This window comes from Ictidomys tridecemlineatus, chromosome 3, assembly GCF_052094955.1.
Source record: "Ictidomys tridecemlineatus isolate mIctTri1 chromosome 3, mIctTri1.hap1, whole genome shotgun sequence".
In the NCBI taxonomy this organism is placed as follows: domain Eukaryota; kingdom Metazoa; phylum Chordata; class Mammalia; order Rodentia; family Sciuridae; genus Ictidomys; species Ictidomys tridecemlineatus.
Genome location: NC_135479.1, coordinates 190,197,094 through 190,219,729, shown reverse-complemented (window position 1 = coordinate 190,219,729; position 22,636 = coordinate 190,197,094). Strand labels below are relative to the sequence as shown.

The 22,636-nt window shown below is 33.8% G+C and overlaps 1 protein-coding gene across 5 annotated transcripts in view; it reads left to right on the top strand.

Annotated features, from left to right (window-relative positions):
- Samsn1 (SAM domain, SH3 domain and nuclear localization signals 1) overlaps nucleotides 1-22,636 on the top strand; it is a 143,565-nt gene that overhangs the window by 80,389 nt on the left and 40,540 nt on the right. Inside the window, exon 1 of one of the 5 annotated variants that reach the window (XM_005324308.4) lies at nucleotides 5,380-13,084. The exons of the other annotated variants lie outside the window; for them this stretch is intronic. Coding sequence (XP_005324365.1) covers nucleotides 13,028-13,084 — 57 coding nt within the window. The 5' untranslated portion in view covers nucleotides 5,380-13,027. Of the gene's footprint in view, nucleotides 1-5,379; nucleotides 13,085-22,636 lie in introns of those variants that run through there. 5 annotated transcript variants of the gene reach the window in all.

Genomic DNA, 22,636 nt, shown 5'->3' with positions numbered 1-22,636 from the left:
AATATGACAAAAACAGAATAGAGATGACAAGTAAAACTGCAGGCATGTCTAGTGTCCTTTAGAAAAAGTTCAAACAACAAGGCTTTATAGTTGGCAATGCTTCACACTACTGTCAAAAAGTCTGTTGGGAAGTGCCAAGACTTCCTCCTTCACTGGCTCACACTGCAGTATCTAAGCCTCTTTTTCTGCTCAGATTGCAGTGCAGCTTGCTTTTCTTAAACTCTTCTGGAAATTTTCAGCTCATTGGACAGGAGCTTCTCCTCTTCCACCAAGTTGCTACATACCAAGAGCTGGTGCAACCAGCTTTCTGTTCTAAAAACTGATATTCTTGGGTTTCATCTAGTTGCTATCTCTCTGATTTGCATTTGCCCACAGCTTGCAAACCTCATTTTGGAGCCACAGAGCTGTTGTTTTTCTTCCGTCTTGAAGAGCAGCTACTATATGGAGGGTTCCTCTAGTATTCCATTTTTCCCACCCAGTGGATTCTGACATTTTAATTCTCATGTTTACCAATCTAAGGGCATGCCCTAAAATGTGCACATCTATAGAGGTGGATTGATTGATTCATTCATTCATTCATTCATTCACTAAGAACTTCCTGGGCCCCTCTCTGTGCCAGGTTCTCTGGTAGTACCAGCAATAGGCCAGAACTCTGCCTTTCAGGGAAACAAAACAAACCATCAAACTAACAAAACAGTAAAAACTATACCATGTATACATGTATTTATTTGGTAAAGGCCCTATGTGAAGGGGATAGGCAAGCTGATGTCTTAAGGATGACAACAGCCAGCCATGTCAAAAGTAAAGGGAAGAGCAGTCCAAGCAGAATAATGAGCTTGAGGAAGAGCCCAAGATTGGAAAGAACTCAATGTTATCCAAGGATAGAGAAGATCAGCATGATTAGACCAGAGTTAAAAAAAGAAGAAGAAGAAGAAGAAGAAGAAGAAGAAGAAGAAGAAGAAGAAGAAGAAGAAGAAGAAGAAGAAGAAGAAGAGGAGCAGCAGCACTTAGGCAAAGGCCAGAGAGGTTCACTACTTCCTAATCATAGTGAGACTGGAGTTTAAGTTGAATTGCAAACCCACAGTTAATTGCTATCACCAAATCTAAGTGAAAGCAGAACTGTATTCCCCCATAGAAATTCCCCCTATCTGGTAGCTGAGGATACACAGTATATTCAAATATCATTTTAGCATGTGACAATGAGACAGCAGCAAGTCGAATTAGCAACAACATATGTATAGGCTTTGAAACATGTTACCAGGAAGCTGGGTCAAACTTCGATCACATCCTACAATGAGAGAAGGGTTTAAATCCTGGGACTTTTGTGTTTTCCTACGTTTGTAAAGGATGGAGTTGGCATTTGTTATTCTTTTTTAAATTAATTTTTTTAATTTTTTATTTATATATGACAGTGGAATACATTACAATTCTCACTACACGTATAGAGCACATTTTTTCATATCTCTGATTGTATACAAAGTATATTCACATAATTCGTGTCTTCATACATGTACTTTGGATAACAATGTCCATCACATTCCACATCATTTCTAACCCCATGCTCCCTCTCTCTTTTCTCCTCCCACCCCTTTGCCTTATCTAGAGTTCATCTATTCCTCCCATGCTTTGCTTCCCTTCCCTACGCCACTATGAATCAGCCTTCTCACATCAAAGAAAACATGGGATTGACTAATTTCACTTAGCATTATCTTCTCTAACTCCTTCCATTTACCTGCAAATGCCATGATTTTATTCTCTTTTATTACTGAGTAATATTCCATTGTGTATATATGTCACATTTTTTTATCCATTCATCTATTGAAGGGCATCTAGGTTGGTTCCACAGTTCAGCTATTGTGAATTGTGCTGCTAAAAACATTGATGTCCCTGTAGTGTGCTGTTTTTAAGTCCTTTTGGTATATATTGAGGAGAGAGATAGCTGGGTCAAATGGTGATTCCATTCCTAATTTTGCAAGAAATCTCCATACTACTTTCCATATTGGCTGCACCAATTTGCAGTCCCACCAGCAGTGTATGAGTGTACCTTTTTCCCCACATCCTCACCAACACTTATTGTTGTTTGTGGCATTTGTTGTTCTTTCTGTCTCAGGAATTTTTTTTTTTGATATATTGACCAATTCAATACCAACTCATGAGGAAATATTATCTTCCACTTTTGTCAATGAGAAAATTTATGACAAACGTTGGGCCCAGGTTCATACAGCTTGACTGAGCTCAGGCTCTGACAATCTCCAAAGTCTACTCACTCTCTTCATATGGCAGGGCCTCCATAAGTGATGGCACAAGGAAAAGCTGATCCCATTGTCCCCAGATAGGCTTTCTCAGCAGAAGACTAGTCGTCAAAGTGTATAACTGATGGGAAGGGCTACTTGTAGAGGTTGAAATTCCATGGCCTTAAAAATAAAATAAAATCTAATTTCTTTCCAACCAGATAACTGGTTTTGAATTAAGTAATTTTCTCCAGCTGCAGGTCACAGATATTAACTTGACTATTGGCTCATCCCATACTACTTGGTTAACAAAGAAAACCAGACTTAAGCTGCAGAAGTTTTGGAAAAAAATGTTTTTTGAGAGAGAAAAATAGAACTGAGTAATAGACAACATAGTAAAATCCTGTAAATGATCTCTTAAATTTTCGTTTCCTATAAATGACACATACAAATGCTTTAAAAGTAGAGTACAGAGTGTTTCTGAAGCACTCAGCAACACTGTGGCTTCACGCTTTACAAGGAAACCCTGTTTTGAGTGTGCTGGGTTTGGGGAGGGCAACGAGTGTATATTTACAATATACCCAGTTCCCTGTGAATTTCTTCTATTATCCTCCATGATAATAGAAAGAAGGAATTCCATTTAAATGACACTTGTCCACATATGTACATATATATGTGAAATATATATGACATCATAAAATTTGATTTTGTTTTGGGTGAACATTTTTACATTAAAAACATAACAATTGAATTATATTTGTTTGTAATTAAACTGATAAAGTATCTCATATTATACTGCAGTGAAAGGTGAAGGATTAAAAATCATATGGGGGTTTGGATTATTTTAATAAATAGACTATACAATCACTGTCTTTTAGAGCTTTACCACTTTACCATAGTTTCAAATGACAAGATCTGAAAAAAATAATCTGATTACTCTCAAATCTGCTGAGTTTTTCTGATGAGTGAAGGTAGAAAGGAAATAGAAATGATCTTGTTCTTTACACTTAAGAATAGCTCTTCTGGGAAAAGGAAGTGCATATATATCTTTTGGGCAATATTTTATTAGTTACAGTTTTTCTTCTCTAGGTAAAGACAGGAAATCATGGTCTATTGATCAGTGCAACTTATGTTCCTCTTGTGCTTCTGAGGAACAAAGCATGAATTAAGCAGGGGATTTTAATAGCACATGTGAAGGTACTAAGTCCAGATAAATGGTTATTAAAAAAACCCACTGTTTTGCAAAATTTAGTTTAATTTGTTCTGCCAGTATTGTACTATTAATAGAATTTACTTTTAGTCAAATGAGGTATGATTCAGGTGACACTGAATTATAATATTAATTTTAAAATTATTTTGAAGAATTTTAATAAAAACATGAATATTTATTAATTTTTTTTGCAGGGGGGAGGAGAATAAAAGGTCCTTAACCACTGAGCCACATCTCAAGACTTTAAAATATTTTATTTAGAGACAGGGTCTCTCTAAGTTGATTAGGGCCTTGCTAGGTTGCTGAGGCTGGCTTTGAACTCACTATCTTCCTGCCTCAGCTTCCCAAGTGGTTGAGATTACAGTCAAGTGGATGCCACTGTGCCCAGCAAAAAAAAATGAATTTTTATTATTGTCTTATACTACCTAAAAAGAATTAAAAGGGAAGCCATTTCATAGGGTATTTTTTGTATACGTGCTTGTAAGAAAAATATGAAAATATACAGAGAGAACAGTAACATGAATGTGAGAATGGAATTCCATCGAAAAGCTTCATACTTGAGTCCTATTTCCTTCCTACTATGTCACACCAATAGTTCTGTCATATCAGTCTTAAAAATTGTAATGCAGAGGTGGTGGTGACAAGGATCATTTTTATTTGATTAGCTCTGTGTTTCCTATAATTAGGAGCTTAGCAAATAAGTTATAGTTATGCAAATGGTTTACAGGGGAGAGTGAAATGAGACTGACAGTTAAAAATGTGAAGAAATTTATTTGGCAAAATTAGACTTTGCTTAGATATAGTTGCTGTAGTTTGTCTCTTGAATGGTCTCTGTGTTAGTCAGCTTTTCATCACTGAGAAAAAATACCTGATAAGAAAAAAGGTTTCAGAGGTTTTAGTCTATGGTTGGTGGGTTCCATTGCTTTGAGTCTTAAATGAGACAGAACATCATGGTGGAAGGGCATAGTGGAAGGGCATACTCATCTTATGGCATACAGGATTTGGCAGATAGTGGGGGAGAGAGAAGGGCCAGGAATAAGATGTAACCCCAAGGGCATGCCCCAAATGACCCACTCCCTTTAGCCTAGGTCCCACCGCCTATGGTTTCTACCACCTTCCAACAGTCCTTTCATTCATAAATTCCTCAACTGATTAATACACTGAGAAGGTCAAAGCCCTCATGATCCAGTCACTCCCCATAATCTCAGTCTCTGAACATTGCTACATCAGGGAGCAAGCCTTAAATATGAGTTTATGAGGTACAGTTAATATCCAAACCATAACACTCACCAATGACTCATGTTAAAGTTTTGGTCGCTAGCCTGTGGCACTCTTATGAGATGGTTGAATCTTTAGGATGTGGGGCTTAGTGAAAGGATATTAAGTCATTGGAGGTGTACCATTGGAGGGCATATTGGGATATTGGTCTCCTCCTTTTTCTCTTACTCTTTGCTTCTCAGCTGCCCTGAGGTGAATGGGACTCTTCTAGAACAGGGAGTACTATGCCACTACAGGCCCAAAGTAACAGGGCCCAATGACCAGGGACTGAAATCAGGAGCCAAAATAAACTCTTCATACTTTGTTTTTCTCAGGTACTTTGTCATGGTGGTGAAAAGCTAACACAATTGCATATTAGCCACATACATTTCCCAAAACATGCAAACCTACTGAAATAAAGAGATTTGGGAAAAGGATAGGGGAAAAGACATCAGCTAATCTTTGGGATGATGAAAAGTAAATGGAGGATTAGCACAAAACAGTAATCTGACAGGCAACAAAATGAATGCACCACAGAGCCCTACGAGCCTCATCATTTGAAGGTTGTGAAAGAGCTTCTCTTTTTCTTCCACAGCCCCAGCAAAGCATGGAAATATTATTACCTGCAGAACTTGAATGGTCTCAGAGAAAAGATTTCCAGAAAACTGCCATTTGAGGGTTTCTGATGACAGAGAATCCTGGCTGCCTGATCACTTGACAAGCATATACTTTTACATTGAGCTTGCAGTTGCGTTTTTATACCACACTCTTATAATGTACTAATAGCCAGAAATTATTAGACATTTAATGATAGCCTCAAAGATGGAAGACAGAAATCAAAGCAAAAAGAATAAAGAAATCACAGAGAAACAAAGGCAATCAATTAAACAAAAAAAATTCTAAGAATTATAATTCAAGAACTTCAGAGACATAAGAGAACACATTTTATGTATTTATTTTGTTATTATCTAGTATTTAGTGTATGGTAGACAATTTCTACTGCTTTTAAAAAAGTATTTTATTTAATCCTCATAACAATATCTTCGAGGTAGGCATTACTGTCATGCCCATTTTAGGAAAAGGCTAAGTAACTTGCAGGGGTATTCCTAGTAAATAGCAGAGTCAAGATTTGAAACCAGGCAGTTTGGATAAAGTCTACCCTTATGCAAGACCATTCTACTGTCTCTTCCAAAATTAAGAACAGAATGTTATGAGAAGAGAACATTGAGAAAGAACTTCTGCAAACTAAAAGCCTTACAGCTAAAATAAAATATTTATAATAATTAGTGGAAAAAGTAGTGGAATTTTCCAAGAATGTTTTTTAAAAAGTCAAAGAAAAAAAAACAGAAAGAATTTATGATAAATACAAAATTATCAATCCCGGATTTCTAACATTAGATTAGTTCGTTTTCAGGAAGGGAAAAAGAAAGATGAAAAATTGATCAAGGAATCGCAGACTTGCATGGAATGAAAAAAAAAATAACCCTTGTGAAGACATATAACATGACCTTTTAGGATAAATCAAGAATGAAGGAAACACAAAGTAAAAGAGGAAGAAAATTTGAGAGGAAGATAGAAAATAAACCATACACAACAAATTAGAAATCGCAAAGGCTTTAGACTTTCCACAACTCTTGAAACCAGAAGACAATTGGAGAGGTCTTCTAAATTCTAAGAAATAATGATTTGCAGGCTAGAATTTTATTTCTGCAAATGGGACAATAGATAAGAAAAGATATGAGAGAGCAGAGAGCATTGGAAGAGATTAAGGAGAAGTTCTACTGCACTTTAGTGAGGATCAACTATATTGAAGAAGGAAAAATAAATCTGAAATTATTGAGCATTTGAAATTATACACATGACATTTGAAATTAAATATTCAAAACAAATCACTTGACAGATTTGTTGGAAAATATATTTAGGAAATATTAGCAATAATATAAATGGAAACAAGAATATAAAAATAACTACAGTTATTACTTCCAAATAAAGATGACAAAAGAAATATAAAGCACTAAACACTATTTGATTATTTATATAACAATATTATTTATATAATGATAATGTGAGTAATGATGAATGACTTAACAAGATAATTATAAGGAAGGTGGGGAGTAGAAAGGGTACAAAATCCTCAAGGACAAATATAGAAATCAATAGCTAATGTCTAATACATAAATCAAGAAAATACTGGCCTATCATTTAGAAAAATCAATCTAGCTGACTACAAAAGTGGTCTTAATATTAGAGGAATCAGAAAAATAATTGAAATAGGAGGACTAGGTGGGAGTAAAGAATGAAACCAAGAACTTCTGTTTTATTTGATATAAGCATCTTCAATTTTACAAAATTAAAATATCATTTACAAGGATTTAAGTGCAAAAATTATCAGCACACTTTTAATGTGATATTAAGACAAAGTAAAACTGGTGAAAATTTATGAGTCAGCAATGAAGGGAAGAGCAAACTGTCTTTAGAAACAGAAATTAGAGTGTCATAACTCCAAATCAAGGAAAAATGGAGTACGCTTATGGTAATAATTTCAAAGACCATTATCAATTTTACAGATAGGTGATTTATCAAAAGCCATCACTAGGTGTCTTCTTGTGTTTGGGCTGGTATAAAAAATACTGTGAATGGGCTTCTAAACATCAAAAATGTATTTCTCACGGTTCTCGAGGCCAAGAAGTTCAAGATCAGGACACCTCCAGTTTTTGGTTAAGGGAGGGCCTATTTCCTGGATCGTAGCTGGTGCCTTTTTTTTTATGTCCTCACAGAGTGGAAAGGCTAAAAAGTATCTCTTCAGTCTCTCTTCTAAGGGTATTAAACTCAGTCATGAGGGTTCTGTCTCCATGACCTACTTACCTCTTCCAAGGTTTTTATTCCTCCTAGACCATCACTTGGGGTCAAGGGTTTCAACATATGTATTTTGAAGGCACACTCTTTCGATCATAGCAACAAGAGTCTTGGAACTTAAGGAATTTCATAAAGTATAAACACGTCTAATTTGTGTTTCTACCGTGATTACCTACACGGATTTTTATAAGCAAAATTATTAAGGTTAGCACTGAGGAACGATAAGAGTCACAGCAAAGTAGCTTGGGTTGAAAGTTAGTAGCATTTGTCCCTATTGGTGCTGCATCTTAATTATAGAAGAGGATTCTGGAGTGGTTGCAGACTTACTAGTTGCAGCTATTTTTGCAATGTAAAGCTACAATCAATTTTCTCTACAACCAGCTGCCAGTATCTCAACATTACCTTCCCCTCACCCCTTACCATTACTGACCCTAGCCACCAAATAAATCACTGCCATTTTACACCAGTTCCTGTAAGTACGCCAAGACATAGTTATGACATAGAGTGATGGTTATGAGCTGAGGTTTTGGATTGAATCCTGACTCTAGTGCTTCAAGGATGATAGCATTAGTACCAGCTCACAAAGGTTGTAAAGATTACATGGGTAATATATATATGAACCAACAGCATAATTCCTGGCATATAATAAGCACTCACAATGATGGTCATTGTCATTAATATTAGTAATTTTGAGAATAGGATTACTTTATGAATATTAAAACTTTTAATCATAAATGGATAGTTTTATTTTAGCATATTTTTATCTAAGTCTTTATATGAATTTGAAACCATTAAGCAAGTATATATTTAAAATTATATATATATTATTAAATATATTCATAATTTTTCAAAGTAATCTGATTAATTTACATTTATTTTGAACTTATTAGTGCCCCTAATATTTTCAGTCACTTTTGAGCTGGCATTACTCATTTTATTTTTTTGTTTTAGTCAGCCTTCACTTATACTGTGTTTTCAAACATCTTGTCATGTAAAGATGTGGCCTGAGAAGTTGTCTCTTTCAAGGAAGTTTCATCCTGTATGGGTTTTTCTATTCACCATTCATCTTAGATCTTTGGTCTTTTTTTGTTTATCTTAATTGTCTATTTCTTCTTGTTGTCAACAAAGATAACAAGCTAATGTAATACGTTAACTATTTAGAAATTTAAAATAAGAATTAAAGGTTTCAGGGCCAGACTCTCCTCAAGATATCTCGGATCTTACCAGAACCACTCAGACCTCAGAAACATATTTCATTCACAACACAGATAAAATTACTTTTTGTGGAAAATAAGCTGATTAAATACCATAGCAGATTTTAAGTTTATAAAAAGAAATAGCAATTGTAGCGTTCCAGGTGCTTGATGTCCCTAGGAATGTTATGTTCTGTCCTGTTAAATATATATGCCATTCTGAGGAGTCAAATCATCGTTTTCTAGTAGAGCTTAAAATAAAAACAAAGAGAAACAGTCAAAAAATTTTACTGTTGATTGAAATGCAGCTAAAATTTCTGAATGTATCCATCTTCACACAGTGGATTTTCTTGTCAGGAGAATTAAGGTTTTGCAGTACTAAGGCCATCTTTTTCTTGAACCTCTCACCTTGAATGGATACTACTCACAATCAATACGTGGGTCTATAACTCTCCTTTATCTATGTGAGATGAAACTAATGGAGATTCTCTTCCCACCTTCCCAATTATTTAGGAGAAGTGGTTTAGGCATCACCCCATCATTGTTGGTGAATATACAGGAACTCTGCAATAAAACTAAGGCCAGTTAGCCTATGTTAGGAAAAATTAATAGGCAAGGTACTTATTTCTTTTGTAGACTTGAAAGAAAACTTTAAGAACTCGAGAAGAGGGAAATAAAAGGATTAGTTAAAAAAAAAAAAAACTCCTGAAACAGAATAGGTAAAGTATTCCAGAGAGCACAGAAATACAAGTGTTCCATGGAGAAGTCACTTGACTCCTTGTCACCTTTACCCCTACAATAGACCCAAGAGGACTGCCAACCCATCAGTCCTCTGTAAACCCCAGAATCCAAACAGGGTAACGTTTATTCACTAGATAACTAGAGGTCAATGTAACACCCACAGTCTCTCCATAAGACCTTGAGACTATCATTTGAATTATTGACTGCAGAACTTCATCAGAGCCAGTGTGAAATTGCTTCAGGAAATCCTGAGTGGAGACGGGTTTGCTGTTGGGGTAGGCTCTCCACACTGCTGGACTTCTTTCTATGAATTTTTCTTCCCTGTACTAAAAAGAGAAGCCTGCTCTGACAGGCCACAAAGGAAAGAGGAACTATCAAGGTTAAGTTTCTTTTATAATTAACTTCTTTATCATAAGTGACTAAATTTTACATATTTGAATGAAATGTAATCCATTCTTTCTCTGTATAATTAGTCTATTTTACATTAAATGTTACTTTCAGAGTTGCAGCCCATGAGAACAAACTTATTTCCATTATTTTCAAATTCTTGAAAAATATCTGTTTTCCTCCTTCAATAAGAATTTGAGGTATTTTGTTGTATTTTGCACTATAGTTACTAAAATAGCTCTTGGTCTTCATTGTCACAACGCATGAAGGTCAAGACTGAGTGTGACTCAGACTATGTGTTAGAGAAATATAACCACTAAGACAATGCAGTGAACTACTCCCATTCTAAAAGGTTTGAGTTTGAAACTCTTTATCCTTTAAACAAATATTAATGTCCTAAAAAAACTAGACTAGATTAATCAAAACTTTGCTATCTAATATTACTCTTCAACTTGATAGTAGAAAGCTGAGAAATGAAGATGAAGGATCTCACAATGTCTCAGGATCAAGACCAACAACCAGAATTTCCCCCTGACACATAATTTGAATTTGATGATCTCTGTTTAAGTAATCCAACAAATATTTGCTTTATAGAATAAATATTTGTTGGAATAAAAATAATCATTTTATGCCTCACTTTGGTTTCCCATAAAATACATTTCAATCTCTTTCATTTGATTGCAATTTCTTTAACGTTCTGACTCACCCATCTATGACGCAGATAGTAAAAAATACATATGGCACAAAGTCCCAATCTTGTTTCATCTTGCTTGGGTTATGAGACTGTTAAGGTAACATGTGAAAATAAAGCACAGAGACTGCACTTTTGCAATTTCCCCATTTCAGCACATGTCTTAAGCAACATGTGGCCTAATGGCTTCATTATTATCATGAGTTAGATGTGCTCAATATTGACTCTCTACCCCAATTATGTTCTGTTCACCCTTAACGTTTGAACTTGCTGAATCACTCTGGGTCTGTATTCTCAGAATATTATCAAATAGAAATGGATTGATAGAGACATAGATTGTTAGACACTTGTCATCTAAGATTTTTAAAACATCAAGGAGTTCAACACAGATTGTAGGACCTCAAATGTCATATTTGTCTTCTAATCTGCAGAAAATATTTTTCCTGAGAAGAAAGATTAGAAACTGCTCCTTCCATCTGTAATGTTGAAAGAAAATATTCACTTTATTAACATTTTAAATATTTCTCATGGCAGTAATGATGACCAAATGCTAGCAATCATAAACTGAGATTGTTATATAAATTGCTTTAGTATGATAATTTTAAAAACTGCATGCAATTCAGATATGGGCACCAGGAAGGAATGTGAGTGTTCTCTATTTGTTAGTTATTATTATGGAAATACAAACAATAGTAAAAGCCACCCCAGACATATTTGATATTTCCTGTTTCTTTAGGATCCACAAAAATGTTTACATAATTTTTTCCTGAAATGATAAATCACATAAGTATGGTTTTATAGGCATCAGCTTTTATTTTCAACAAAACTCAATCATATAGTATATACAAGCATTATCATTTCCATTTCATTGAACTCATCGAACTAAATTTTCATTCATAAATCAAGAAATGGGGTATAGAGGGTACAAATGTTTCAGTTAAGAAACATTTTTTCATGACTTTCAATTTCTTAAGTGTTGGAATAAAATATTTCTTAGGTTACTCCTTTAAATGAAGCCCAACCAGAAAGTTTTAAAACAGGCATACTTCTAGGGAATTACCCAGCCTCAGCATTCTCAGGTCTTTCAGTGTTATTCCCCTGTCAGTGTTTTGAAAATACTGACATTAATTCTCAAAAATATAATTCTACTTTCAATATCTGGTAGAAGAAGCATATTACCTATAGACTTGACAAGTGTCAGTATTCAATTCTATTGCAGAACAAAAACAGTGTTTCTTTTTGTTGTTGTTAGTCAAGATGCTTGATGTATTGTCAAACAGCATGTAACAGACAACTTCATGTTTCTTACATGAATGAGTGAAATATAAACTCTAGAACTGGACCTTGTAGAGGAGGAGCTTAGAGGTGCGATGGAACATTGAAAAACAGCCAGTGGATTTGGCAAGCTATTGATTAAGAATATGGCAGTAGTGCTTTTCAACCCAGGAAATGTATAAACAGAAATCTGGGTTGATTTTCTTAAACCAGTCCATTTTAATTGAAGCAGTGAGTATTCTGAGAGTCTCCTTGTGATAAACCCTCCTTCACAAGAAAGCTCAAACTTTTTCTTTTTACTGCAGGATATCTTGATCTTGACTTTAGTATAAAACCCCCTCGTTTGATGAGGAAAGTCTTTTCAAGTCATATAACTCTATTCCAGCTATAATAGAGAGTGCTTCATTTGAAGGGATTATTGACTCACCCAATCTTAACTGGAATAGCCATCATCAGGACATGGCATTACAACAGAAAGACATCTTTAATTGGGTGTTCACTTAAATGATTTCCTTATTAATCAGGGCTTTGCAACACAGCAATATATTTAAAAAGTAACATAAGCATAGTCATTTATTCTTAAGTCTATTCGCATTTATATTTTAATGAATTTTATCTGTATTCTAAAACACATGCATACTTAGTAGAACTAATTATTATTTAGTAGAACTAATATAGTTTACATTGTAATTCATTTTATTCTCTAACAATGTTTATTTACAAACATAAAATTGAGTACCCTGAGTGTTCTGTTATCTTTTTTTTTGTAATAAAAATTCAAGGTCTCAAGTTTCATTTTTTGGCTTACCCATCTTCTTCCCTAAGGTTATAGAATGTATAATAGGTTTTTATCTTTATATAAAGTAAGAAAATGAGTCTTATTCTGAAATCACTGTGGCTCTTATGATCATTGCAGGCATGTTAAAGTGGAGATTTGAAAACCTATTTCAGTATATAGAAGAGACAGGGCAATAAAGAGTTACCAAAGAATTACGGTAAGAAAGGAAAAAAAAAAAAAACTTTACCCATGTAGATGTTGAGGTCATATCCTGACCAAAGGAGGAAGTTACAGATCCCTAGGTTTAAACTTATCTGATGCTGTACATCACATACGGCACACTACTGACTGTTTTCAGTTGTTTCTGTAGCAGCAAAGTGCACTCACTAGGAGTAGTCTGAATTCAAAATGCTGAAGAGAAAACCATCTAATGTTTCAGAGAAGGAGAAACATCAAAAACCAAAGGTAAGGTAATTTCATATACGGTTTAATAAACCCAAACCTTTTACAGAAAACACACACACACACACACACACACACACACACACACACATATACACACAATGTTCTTACCTATCAGTCATAAGTCAATTTGAACATAGAGTTGAATACTTCATGGCAAACATGGGAAAAACTTGAATTACAAAGTTAGACGTTAACATCTGACAAATATTGTTTCTGCAGTTTTGTCTTACACTTATGTGATCATTTACTTATGTAACTGATGTTTGAGTTCAGATCACCAACTTCATGTATATCAGTTTGGTGGTCTCAGAGGGTGATATTATGAAATCTTGCACAATTTTTATAAATATGAGGTTGTCACTATCTATTTGACAGTCTGCTAAAGGACTTATCGCTTAAGAACTTAGCTTATCTTAATATATTTAAAATGATTATAAATAAGGCTGTAAAATGGAGATACTTTTATTAAACATATTTTTATGTTAAAATTTTAATAGCTTGTTATAGAGATGTTTTTCCTACTTACTCTTTTGAATTAACATTGTTACTAGAAAGAATTGGACTGTGTTTTGAGAAACCATCAATTGGTGTATTTGACAACTTAGTATTATGTAGAATGTTATTTTATTCATTTTTTGTTATTATTATTCTATTCATTTCATTGTCACTTAGGACACTGGATAACAAAATTTAGATTCTATTTTAGAACTCTAAAATCATTAAAACATAAAATATATATAAAATACCAATGTCAGAAATTTTCTCTAATACTTGTACATTTCTTGAGTTTTTTATGTAAATAAAATTTCTGATCTGTTTGTGAGACAGACAGTAACTGAGTTCATATGTCTTTTTAAAGGATTGATTTATTGTTTGATATTAAGCTTTATTTGTTAGGAACCCATTTTGAGAGAAACGGGTTGGGAATTGATTGTGACCTTTTGAATTGATAGAATATTGAACAAGGGTCAATATTTTGAAACTCTGGAATTTACTACACAACAACTCTTAAGGAAACAAAAGTTAATTATTTCCTTTTTATGGAAACTTAAAGTAAATGATTTTTAAAATCAATTCTTTCTGACATAAAAAATGTGATAAGATGTAGACAAGAATCTTTAGTTTAAGATAAAGCTGAATGATTTTTGTCTCTTTTTTCCTAATAAAAATAAAAATTAGGTTAACATTTTCCAAAGAGTACAAAAACTTTAAAACAATTACTTATACTTCTAGGTAGGACTAATTTTATATAAAATTTACTTTATGAAATTCAAAACTGTCCATTTTCAAAGGACAAATTTGGGGAAAATTACAAAAGTTGATATTTAAAATTTTAAGTTACACTATCTGATGAACTATAGTGAGTTATTATTTATGTCAATGAATTTTTCAAAATGATGCTTTATCATCATCATTTGGCTTAATAGCAGTAACTATTGTAATAATGTAAAATATTATTCTTCTTATTGACTGCCTCATTCATTAAATGAAAATATATTTGATGAAGCATATGTCAGAGAATAAAATATATGCTAGAATATAGTCACATTGGAAACATTATCTTTTTATGAGTGATTTCTCATTTTCTTTAGATAGATGATTTCATCTATATGAATTTAAAAGGATATGTGAGTTGATATGCACAAGTGTGTCTTCCTTAAATTCCAGCTCAGCTTGCTATTTTCTTTTTAATACAGAAGTAGTCTTTTTCCAATTATTATGTCTTAAAAACAATTCCTTTTAATTCATATTTATTTTATTGTGCAAATTTCTCTACACATTTTAGTACAAAAATCAGGGTTCATAGGGATGACAAAGATGGATGTTATCATGATCCCTACAGAGAAAGAAGACAGCAAATCTCTTAATATACTGAGAGAGAGCATAAGATAGAACCACCAAGAAACTGGTATGAAATATGGGAAATCACTGCCTACTGATGACAATTGCCATCTCTTGATATGGGAACTATTTGCACAATATTCTCAAAATTTCAGACAGGGATTTCTTTTTTAAGTTATTATTATAAATGCTAAAGTAGGTAAAAGTGATAATGTTAAAAATGAGAGGACTATCATTTAAGCATGTAGCTCCTGTTAAGATTCATACATTATAGTTCAGGTGACCCAGTACCCAATTCAAATGCAATGCATATTATTCTTAATGTTACCTCAACTAAACATTATGACACTATTTATTTAAAAGGAGAATCAATGAGTACTAAGCAATAAATATGAGTAAGAAATTCTGGGGTGCTATTGCACAGTAGGATGAACATACATTATGATAAAGTACTATAAATTTCAAAAATCTAGAAGGAGTTTGAATGTTTTCATCATAAAGAAATGACTAATGTTTGAGGAGACAAATATGTTTAACTTGATTTCAACATTACACAGTGTATACATGTATCAAAACATCACATGATATCCATAGACATGGAAAATGTTTATGTTTTATGTATCAGTTAAAAATAAATTGAAATTGAAAGAGGAAATAAGTGGAGGACTTCATTAGTAGTATTTTCATATAGGACCTATGGTTGTGAGAAGGTTAAAAGCCTTCATGAATGTAATATGCTGTAATGGATTTTATAAGAATCCTATATTCAAAATAATATACTATTTTCTTACATTCACAATATTTATTAATAAAATATCCATGAGTGTTTTTAAAAAGTAACCATGGTCTAGGCATACAGCTCAGTAGTAGAGTGCTTGCTTAGCATGCATGAGGCCCTGGGTTAGATCCCCAGCACTACAAAATAATAATAAATTACAGCTTCAACCACACATCCTCTAATAATTTTCTTAAAAAGTCAATAAAAACACCAAATACAATTTTGCCACCTGTAATTTTATGATTAATAACATTTTTTTCCCTTTATGCCTCTCTTTCCCTATATTGGCTTTGGGTTCTTTCCTTCAAATAGTGAATAAGTAAGACTAATAGAATTCAATTTTGTAGCATAGGCTGAGAGAGACCAGAGATATTCTGTAAGGCAATTTAAAAATCTTTGAAAAATTATTATTATATACTAAACTGGTTATGTTCTGGAAAGTTAGTAAAGTTTAATGTATGTTATAGAGGTAAGTTCCAATTTAAAAAGTAAATTGAGGAGTACTGGTTAAATATGTGAGATGTGTTAAAAAATAATCTTGTTTGGCATATTGTACCTTCCTTCTTGTATTCTGTTTTTTAGCTTATTATCAGTGATGTTCAGTGTCCAATACTAACTGTGATTTTAGAACTTTAAAGCATATCCAGTGTTTATATTGAATGAAATATTATCATAGTAGATTCTACAAATGCTTAAATTATTGAACATAATTTTGGTTTTTTTAGCTACTGTATTTTTGTTGCCTATATTTATTGATAGTTGATTATATTCCAATTGCTGTGCTTACAGATTTTGTACACTAATTTATTTAATATTTATAACAACTCTGTGAGAGAATCACTACTATTTGGTTTCATAAATGAAGAGCCCATAGCCTACAGAAGGTTAATTACCTTAAACAAAGACACATGATTATATGAAGAATAAAACTGTGTCATGTGGAATACACATGATGGCAATCGCCAATATTATTTTTCTCAATTATCCTATCGACATTGTAAGCAAAAGAACTGTTGCTGGTTTCCCTGTTTCTGTCTTCATTGTCAGATAAATTCAAAGGGACCAAGGAGAGCATTATCTTTAAGAGCCTTTGTACTACAGAAAAGAATTTAAGGGTCCTCCATGTCTTTCTCCAAATGCAGGAGATCAGTCTATGAAATCTCCCAGGTATCCATCCACCCAAATTTAAACAAGTGCAAATGATAAAACAAAAACAAAAAATACAACTTTCTTATTATTGAACTAGTTAAAAAAAATTGGACCTAATGCTGAACTAAGCATAACTATGCATTTTCCTACTGGAACTAGCTTAGCACCTTCAGCATAGTAAGCTCTCAACAACTATTTGAAAAGTGAAGACAGTTTCTTGAGTCTACTACATTAAGCTTGGTTCAAGGGTGGACACTTACTGTTGCTATGTACTTTCATAATTCTTGGTAGCTGAACTGTTAGTTTAATGTAAAAAGTTTGTGCATAAATAGAACTGTGATTCCTTTATCGTTTTATTTTAAGAACTCCACTATAACAAAGGTTGTGCAAGAAGCCCTAGAGAGGCTTATTGTTACATAATAGCAGACCTTTGTTCCAGGTTAGAGAAAATGGTAGAAACTTCTAAAATAAAGAAGGAATAGACTGTACAAACAAAACTTGGTAGCTTTAATTAGATTAACTTGGCCTTTATTTGGCTAGGACTAATGATGTGTGTTAATAAATTTTAACTGAGGTTTTCTTTGAGTTAAGGAGATTCCAGTACCACTGTTATTGTAAAGGGAAACATTGGAATAATGGCACTTCTTGAAATAGCTTTTTTTTTTTTTTTACTGCTCTTTTTAATCTAAAGTGCATACTAAATGAGACACCATTAGTGTCACAGATGCTAATTTTCACTAGCAATGACTGAAGTGGCATTCTTCCCCATTTGCATTTGATCCTAGCAATGATGAGAGGTGATGAGTTGATTATGAGCTGTTTTCACTGTACTGCCCGCTGTGCAAATTTATGCTCCTAGACAAGGATGACACATAGTTGTGGCATTAAAGAGCTTTCTTCATTGCTTTTTTGTATCCAGAATGTTAAAATGTATTTTAACTCTTATCTAACCAGGTATAAAAAAGAGAAGTATTTACATGTATTGGTATTTACTTGAAGCCAGGAACTTACAGGAGGGGTTTGTGTTCATTAACATTTAAAATTTTCTCAAGACCCTTATGAGATGGGCATTGTTTTTTCTTCCAATTTGTAAGGGAGAAAATAGTTCTATAGTTGTGATATATTTTGCCTACAGTATCATAACTGATAAAAATCATTGATTTGTGATTCGTGGGACAGTTTTTCTGCTTTAAAATTTGCCCCACAAATACTCCTGTTGCTTTTTCATTCGGGCTGTAAATTCTTAGACATTAAATTAATTTATTTGACTGACTTTCTAAATGAAGTTATTGGAATATAGGTAATATGTTAGATTCACTCTTTTCCTTTTCTTACTTAAAAAATTGGGGCATGAATAAATGTATAGTTTTATCTTTGGTCACTGCTTCCGTCCCTTCAAGAAAAAAATCTCCCAAAATGTTGTCTTCTCATATGCATTAACTCAGTATTTATGTCATATTTGTTTTCCAAAAAAGAAAAAAAAACAAGAAGTAAATTACATTGCAAATGTATAATAAAATAAGACAAATCAGAAGAAAGTGGAGTATAGACCATATATTAAAAGATATCCCAGGATTCCCTGAAATTGAATTGAATGTGGTACTAGGATTGTGATACTCAATGTTGTCCTATGGACCATTGACATACCAGGTGTTAGTAATGCAGATTCTTTGGCTTGCCAGGCCTACTAAATCAGAATATACATTTTAACCAGACAGTCAGAAATTCTGTGGGCATTTTAAAAATCAGAAATGATGTCCATATTGATGATTCTCAACTTAGGTTGAACATCTAAATCATGGAAGAGCTTTTTAAAAAAATACTGATGACTGGATTCCATCCCCAAATATTCTGATTTACCTAATAAAAGGTATGGCAGAGCATCATGAATATTTAAATTTTTCCAAAAAGACATTGTTTTTTTTTCTACTTTTCTCCTCAAAACATTTAGAAATTAATTCAATAATCCTTTCATTCATTCATTCTTCAATGCAACAAGTATCTATTGAGTTCTCATTTGGGGCAGAATGGCCTATATACTTAGGGACACAGAAGTGAACAAAACATAGATCCCTGCCCTAGTAGGTCTTATACATACTGAGGATGATAGACAATGAATGAGGGTGAATACTTAGATATATAGCTTGCTAGGCAATCATAAGTGCCAAGTAGAAAAAATAAATATGGGGAAGAGGGATCCAAAAACCTAGGATTAGGGAAGATTTTATGACAATGGGCCATTGGACTAAGGACCTGAAAAAAAAGGAAGGAACTGGCAATGGGACTGGCAGAGAAAATTATATTCATGACAGAAGGAGGAGTAACTGTCCTTCATGTGTTTGAAAAATGGAGCATAGTACAAGAGAAAGAGTAACATAGTACAAAGAGAAAGAGCTGGAGCAAAGCAAACTTTCTAGGTTGATAAAATGATTTTAAATAGAATTGGAAGATTTTGAGAAGTGACAAGATCTGGCTTAAAGTTTAGAGCATTTATTCTGGTTTTTCTGTTTCAAATTCACTAAAGGGACTGAGAGAGGAAAGGAGGAGACTAGTTAGGAGGTTGAAAGAAACCAGGCAGACAAGGCAAGGAGCAGGGCAAGTGGGCTCTTGAGAAGGCTTGCGGATCAATTGAGAAGGCTTTGGGATCAATTTGTACATATTTTTTTTCCTTTTGAATATGTAAGGAAAACTTACCAAATGCATTTTAAAGATGGTAGATATAAAGGTTGCCCCTACCTTGTACCATTCTTGCTTTCAGATGGTGCCTACCTTTCAAGAAGAAATGAAACCCTTCAATGTGCTCTTCACAGCTTCCAAAAATTCACCCCAACATTGATGTGCCTCTTTCCAAAGGCTTTTGCTTCTTATTTCAAAATAAAATTTTTATTGGACTTGATTTTAATTTTCAGATCCCTTCAAATTCAAAAGAATGAAGCCATTAATTTGCTAATTTCACCATATTACAATGATTTAAAATGTTAAATAAATTTTAACCATGAACAACTCTCTCTGAAAAAATACCAATTCATTATAGCTTTTCCATTTTATGTAATATGAATTTGTAATCAAATTTTATCCCAAGAAGTTATCTAAAAGTTTGGGACCAAATAGATTGAGAAGTGCCTAGACAATAATATACAGAAAGATCAGAAGATAAATGGCTAGGAGAAATGACAGAATGCAGTCTCACCTTTGTTTTGCAATTTAGATAGTATTTCTTATAGGAAGAGTATAAATTCACTACCTTGACTACTAATGCACCTGATTTGATAAATTAACTTAATCAGGCTTTGTTATTCATGAAGATTTGTGTGTGTCTGTGTGTGTCTGTGTGTGCGTGTGTGTGTGTGTTTAAATCAAGTCCGTACTCTACATACCTGATTTTCAAATTTAGCATTACCAAACTGATCCATTTTTCCTTCTTGGTAGTATTAAGTATTCAGGTGAACTTTTAACAAGAAGACATTTATATTAGCTTCTTAGTTGGGAACAAAAATGTCCTTCATTAAGAACTAATTAATAAGGACAGAAGTCTTTGAGCTTCATCTGTGATAGATGAAGGAATTTTCCTGTAAAACCATTTGTCACAAACACTGGCTAAGGCCCCTTTTCTCATGTGAAGAGCTTTGAAAGTTGACACCTTGTCTGCATTAATTTGTTGGGGTTATTATAACAAAATACCACAAATTGGGTGGCTTATAAAACAGGAATTTTTTTTTTCACAGTTTGAAATTTGAAAGTCCAAAATTGAGGCGCTAGTAGGGTTGGTATCCCCTGAGAGCAATAAGAAAAAGATCTATCCCAGGCCTTTCTCTTTGGCCTGAAAATGGCCACCCTCCTCCTACTGTGTCTTCCTCTGTGCATGCATGCCCCTGATCCCTCCCTCTCTCTCTCTCTCTCTCTCTCTCTCTCTCTCTCTCTCTCTCTCTGTGTATCCTGATATCATCTGTGTGTGTGTCCTGATATAAGAATTCCAGTAGGATTGAATTATGACACACTCTGATGACCACATTTTTAACTTAATTATCACTTTTGATGTCTTATCTTCACATATAGTGGCCTTCTAAGGTACCAAGTGAGAGTTAGTACACAAATATATGGATTTGGGGGGAAACAACTCAGCTGCTACTCACGAGGGTAAGAACTTAATTTTCAGCTGCATCATTCCTTCCAGTGACCTTAGATTGCTCACCCCTTTCAGTTGACCCTCTGTTGCTAGCCCACATTTTTGGACTTCCTACTGAACTCCCCCCACTTTTCATATAATCTCCAGTATTCTGTTGTTGTTCTTTTCTTTCTCTCAGCCATATATACCTCTATTATGTCCCCATAGGCCTCCATTAAGAATCATTTGAAAATTAACAAAAATAAAACATCTGTTCTACCCCCTGGACCAGTGCTTTTTGACCACATATTAGAATCATCTGGGGTGCTTTTCATAGATACCTGTCTATGCCCCGATACCAGGTATTCCAGGTGAGGTCCATGCTATTGATGCTCTGCCCACTCATGCTCTTCTGTTCTGTTTCCCTTAGCCTAGAAGGCCTCTGTACATTTTTTTCCAACTCATGTACTCATCAATTTGAGTACGTAGCTGGACTGTCATCCTCTCAGGAAAACCCTGAATGGTTAGCCAAAGGCAGAGTACTGGGGCACAGTCTGGCAGAATATTAGGAAACATGGACTAAGCTCATATAGGCTTGGGTTTTAAGGTCCTAACCAGGGGGGCATTGAACATTTTATTAAACCTCTTTTAAGCCTTAGTGTTGTAATCAGGAAAAGGAGAAGCATTGAAATGTGTTACATAGGGTAGATGTGAGAATTAAACTAATTAGCACATGTAAATTTCCTACCTATAGTGTATATCTGCTTATAGTGTAATCTCTCTCTTTTCTAATTTCATAGAACTTGTTCCACACCTCTACTTCTTCTTTTGCCACACTTTATTTCATTATGTTCTACCAATTAGATCCACTATCAATAATAAGTGATATGTCTTATTCATAATTGTATCCCTGGGATTTGGGGGGATTCAAGAGGGAATAAACAGAGTCCGTCTGACTTCTAGACTCCATGTGCTTTCTATTACATATTGGCTGCCACCAAAAACATTTATAGAACAGAGAATAGTAGTGATTTCGCAATGTATTTATAATGAGTGTGGAATGACTAATGGGTAATCTTACTCACTTACAGAAGTAACTACTGTAGAGCACAGTTTGTAAATGGGTCAGTGATAAGGATCTGGTAACACCCACATCAGAACAAAGCAACCGTTTCTAGAAACAGAATGTAATGAAACAAAATAATAATCAAACATTATAATCTAACTGAAGGACAAAAAAACGTGTTAGCCAAAGGGTCTTGCTTAGAAATGTGTGGGAGAGTAGAAATTTGCCACTGTGTGTACAGAAAAATACAGAGTAACTAAAGCAAATATCCCATTTAGCTCAGCAGACTTTTTAACTTAGATGAGATGTGTACTTCAGGCTATTATGATAATTCCACATTTCTAGTCTTGATACCACCTAATTGACTTCACTATGACTCTACTATACAAATAAAGTAAACTTTCAGCCATGATCTGCTATCTCATATACCATTTCTTCCAGGGAGACGATTCTTTGATCAGTCAAATGGAATATGCAATCCTCTTGGCAGAAGAATTTTTCATAGCAAATCAGTACTTGGTATTGCCATGTTTGGTACTTTATCAGTTTGTTTTATGAGTCAGTTTCCCAGAGGTGTTTTATTGCTCCAAGCTTCAAAAAGTTTCTGCACCT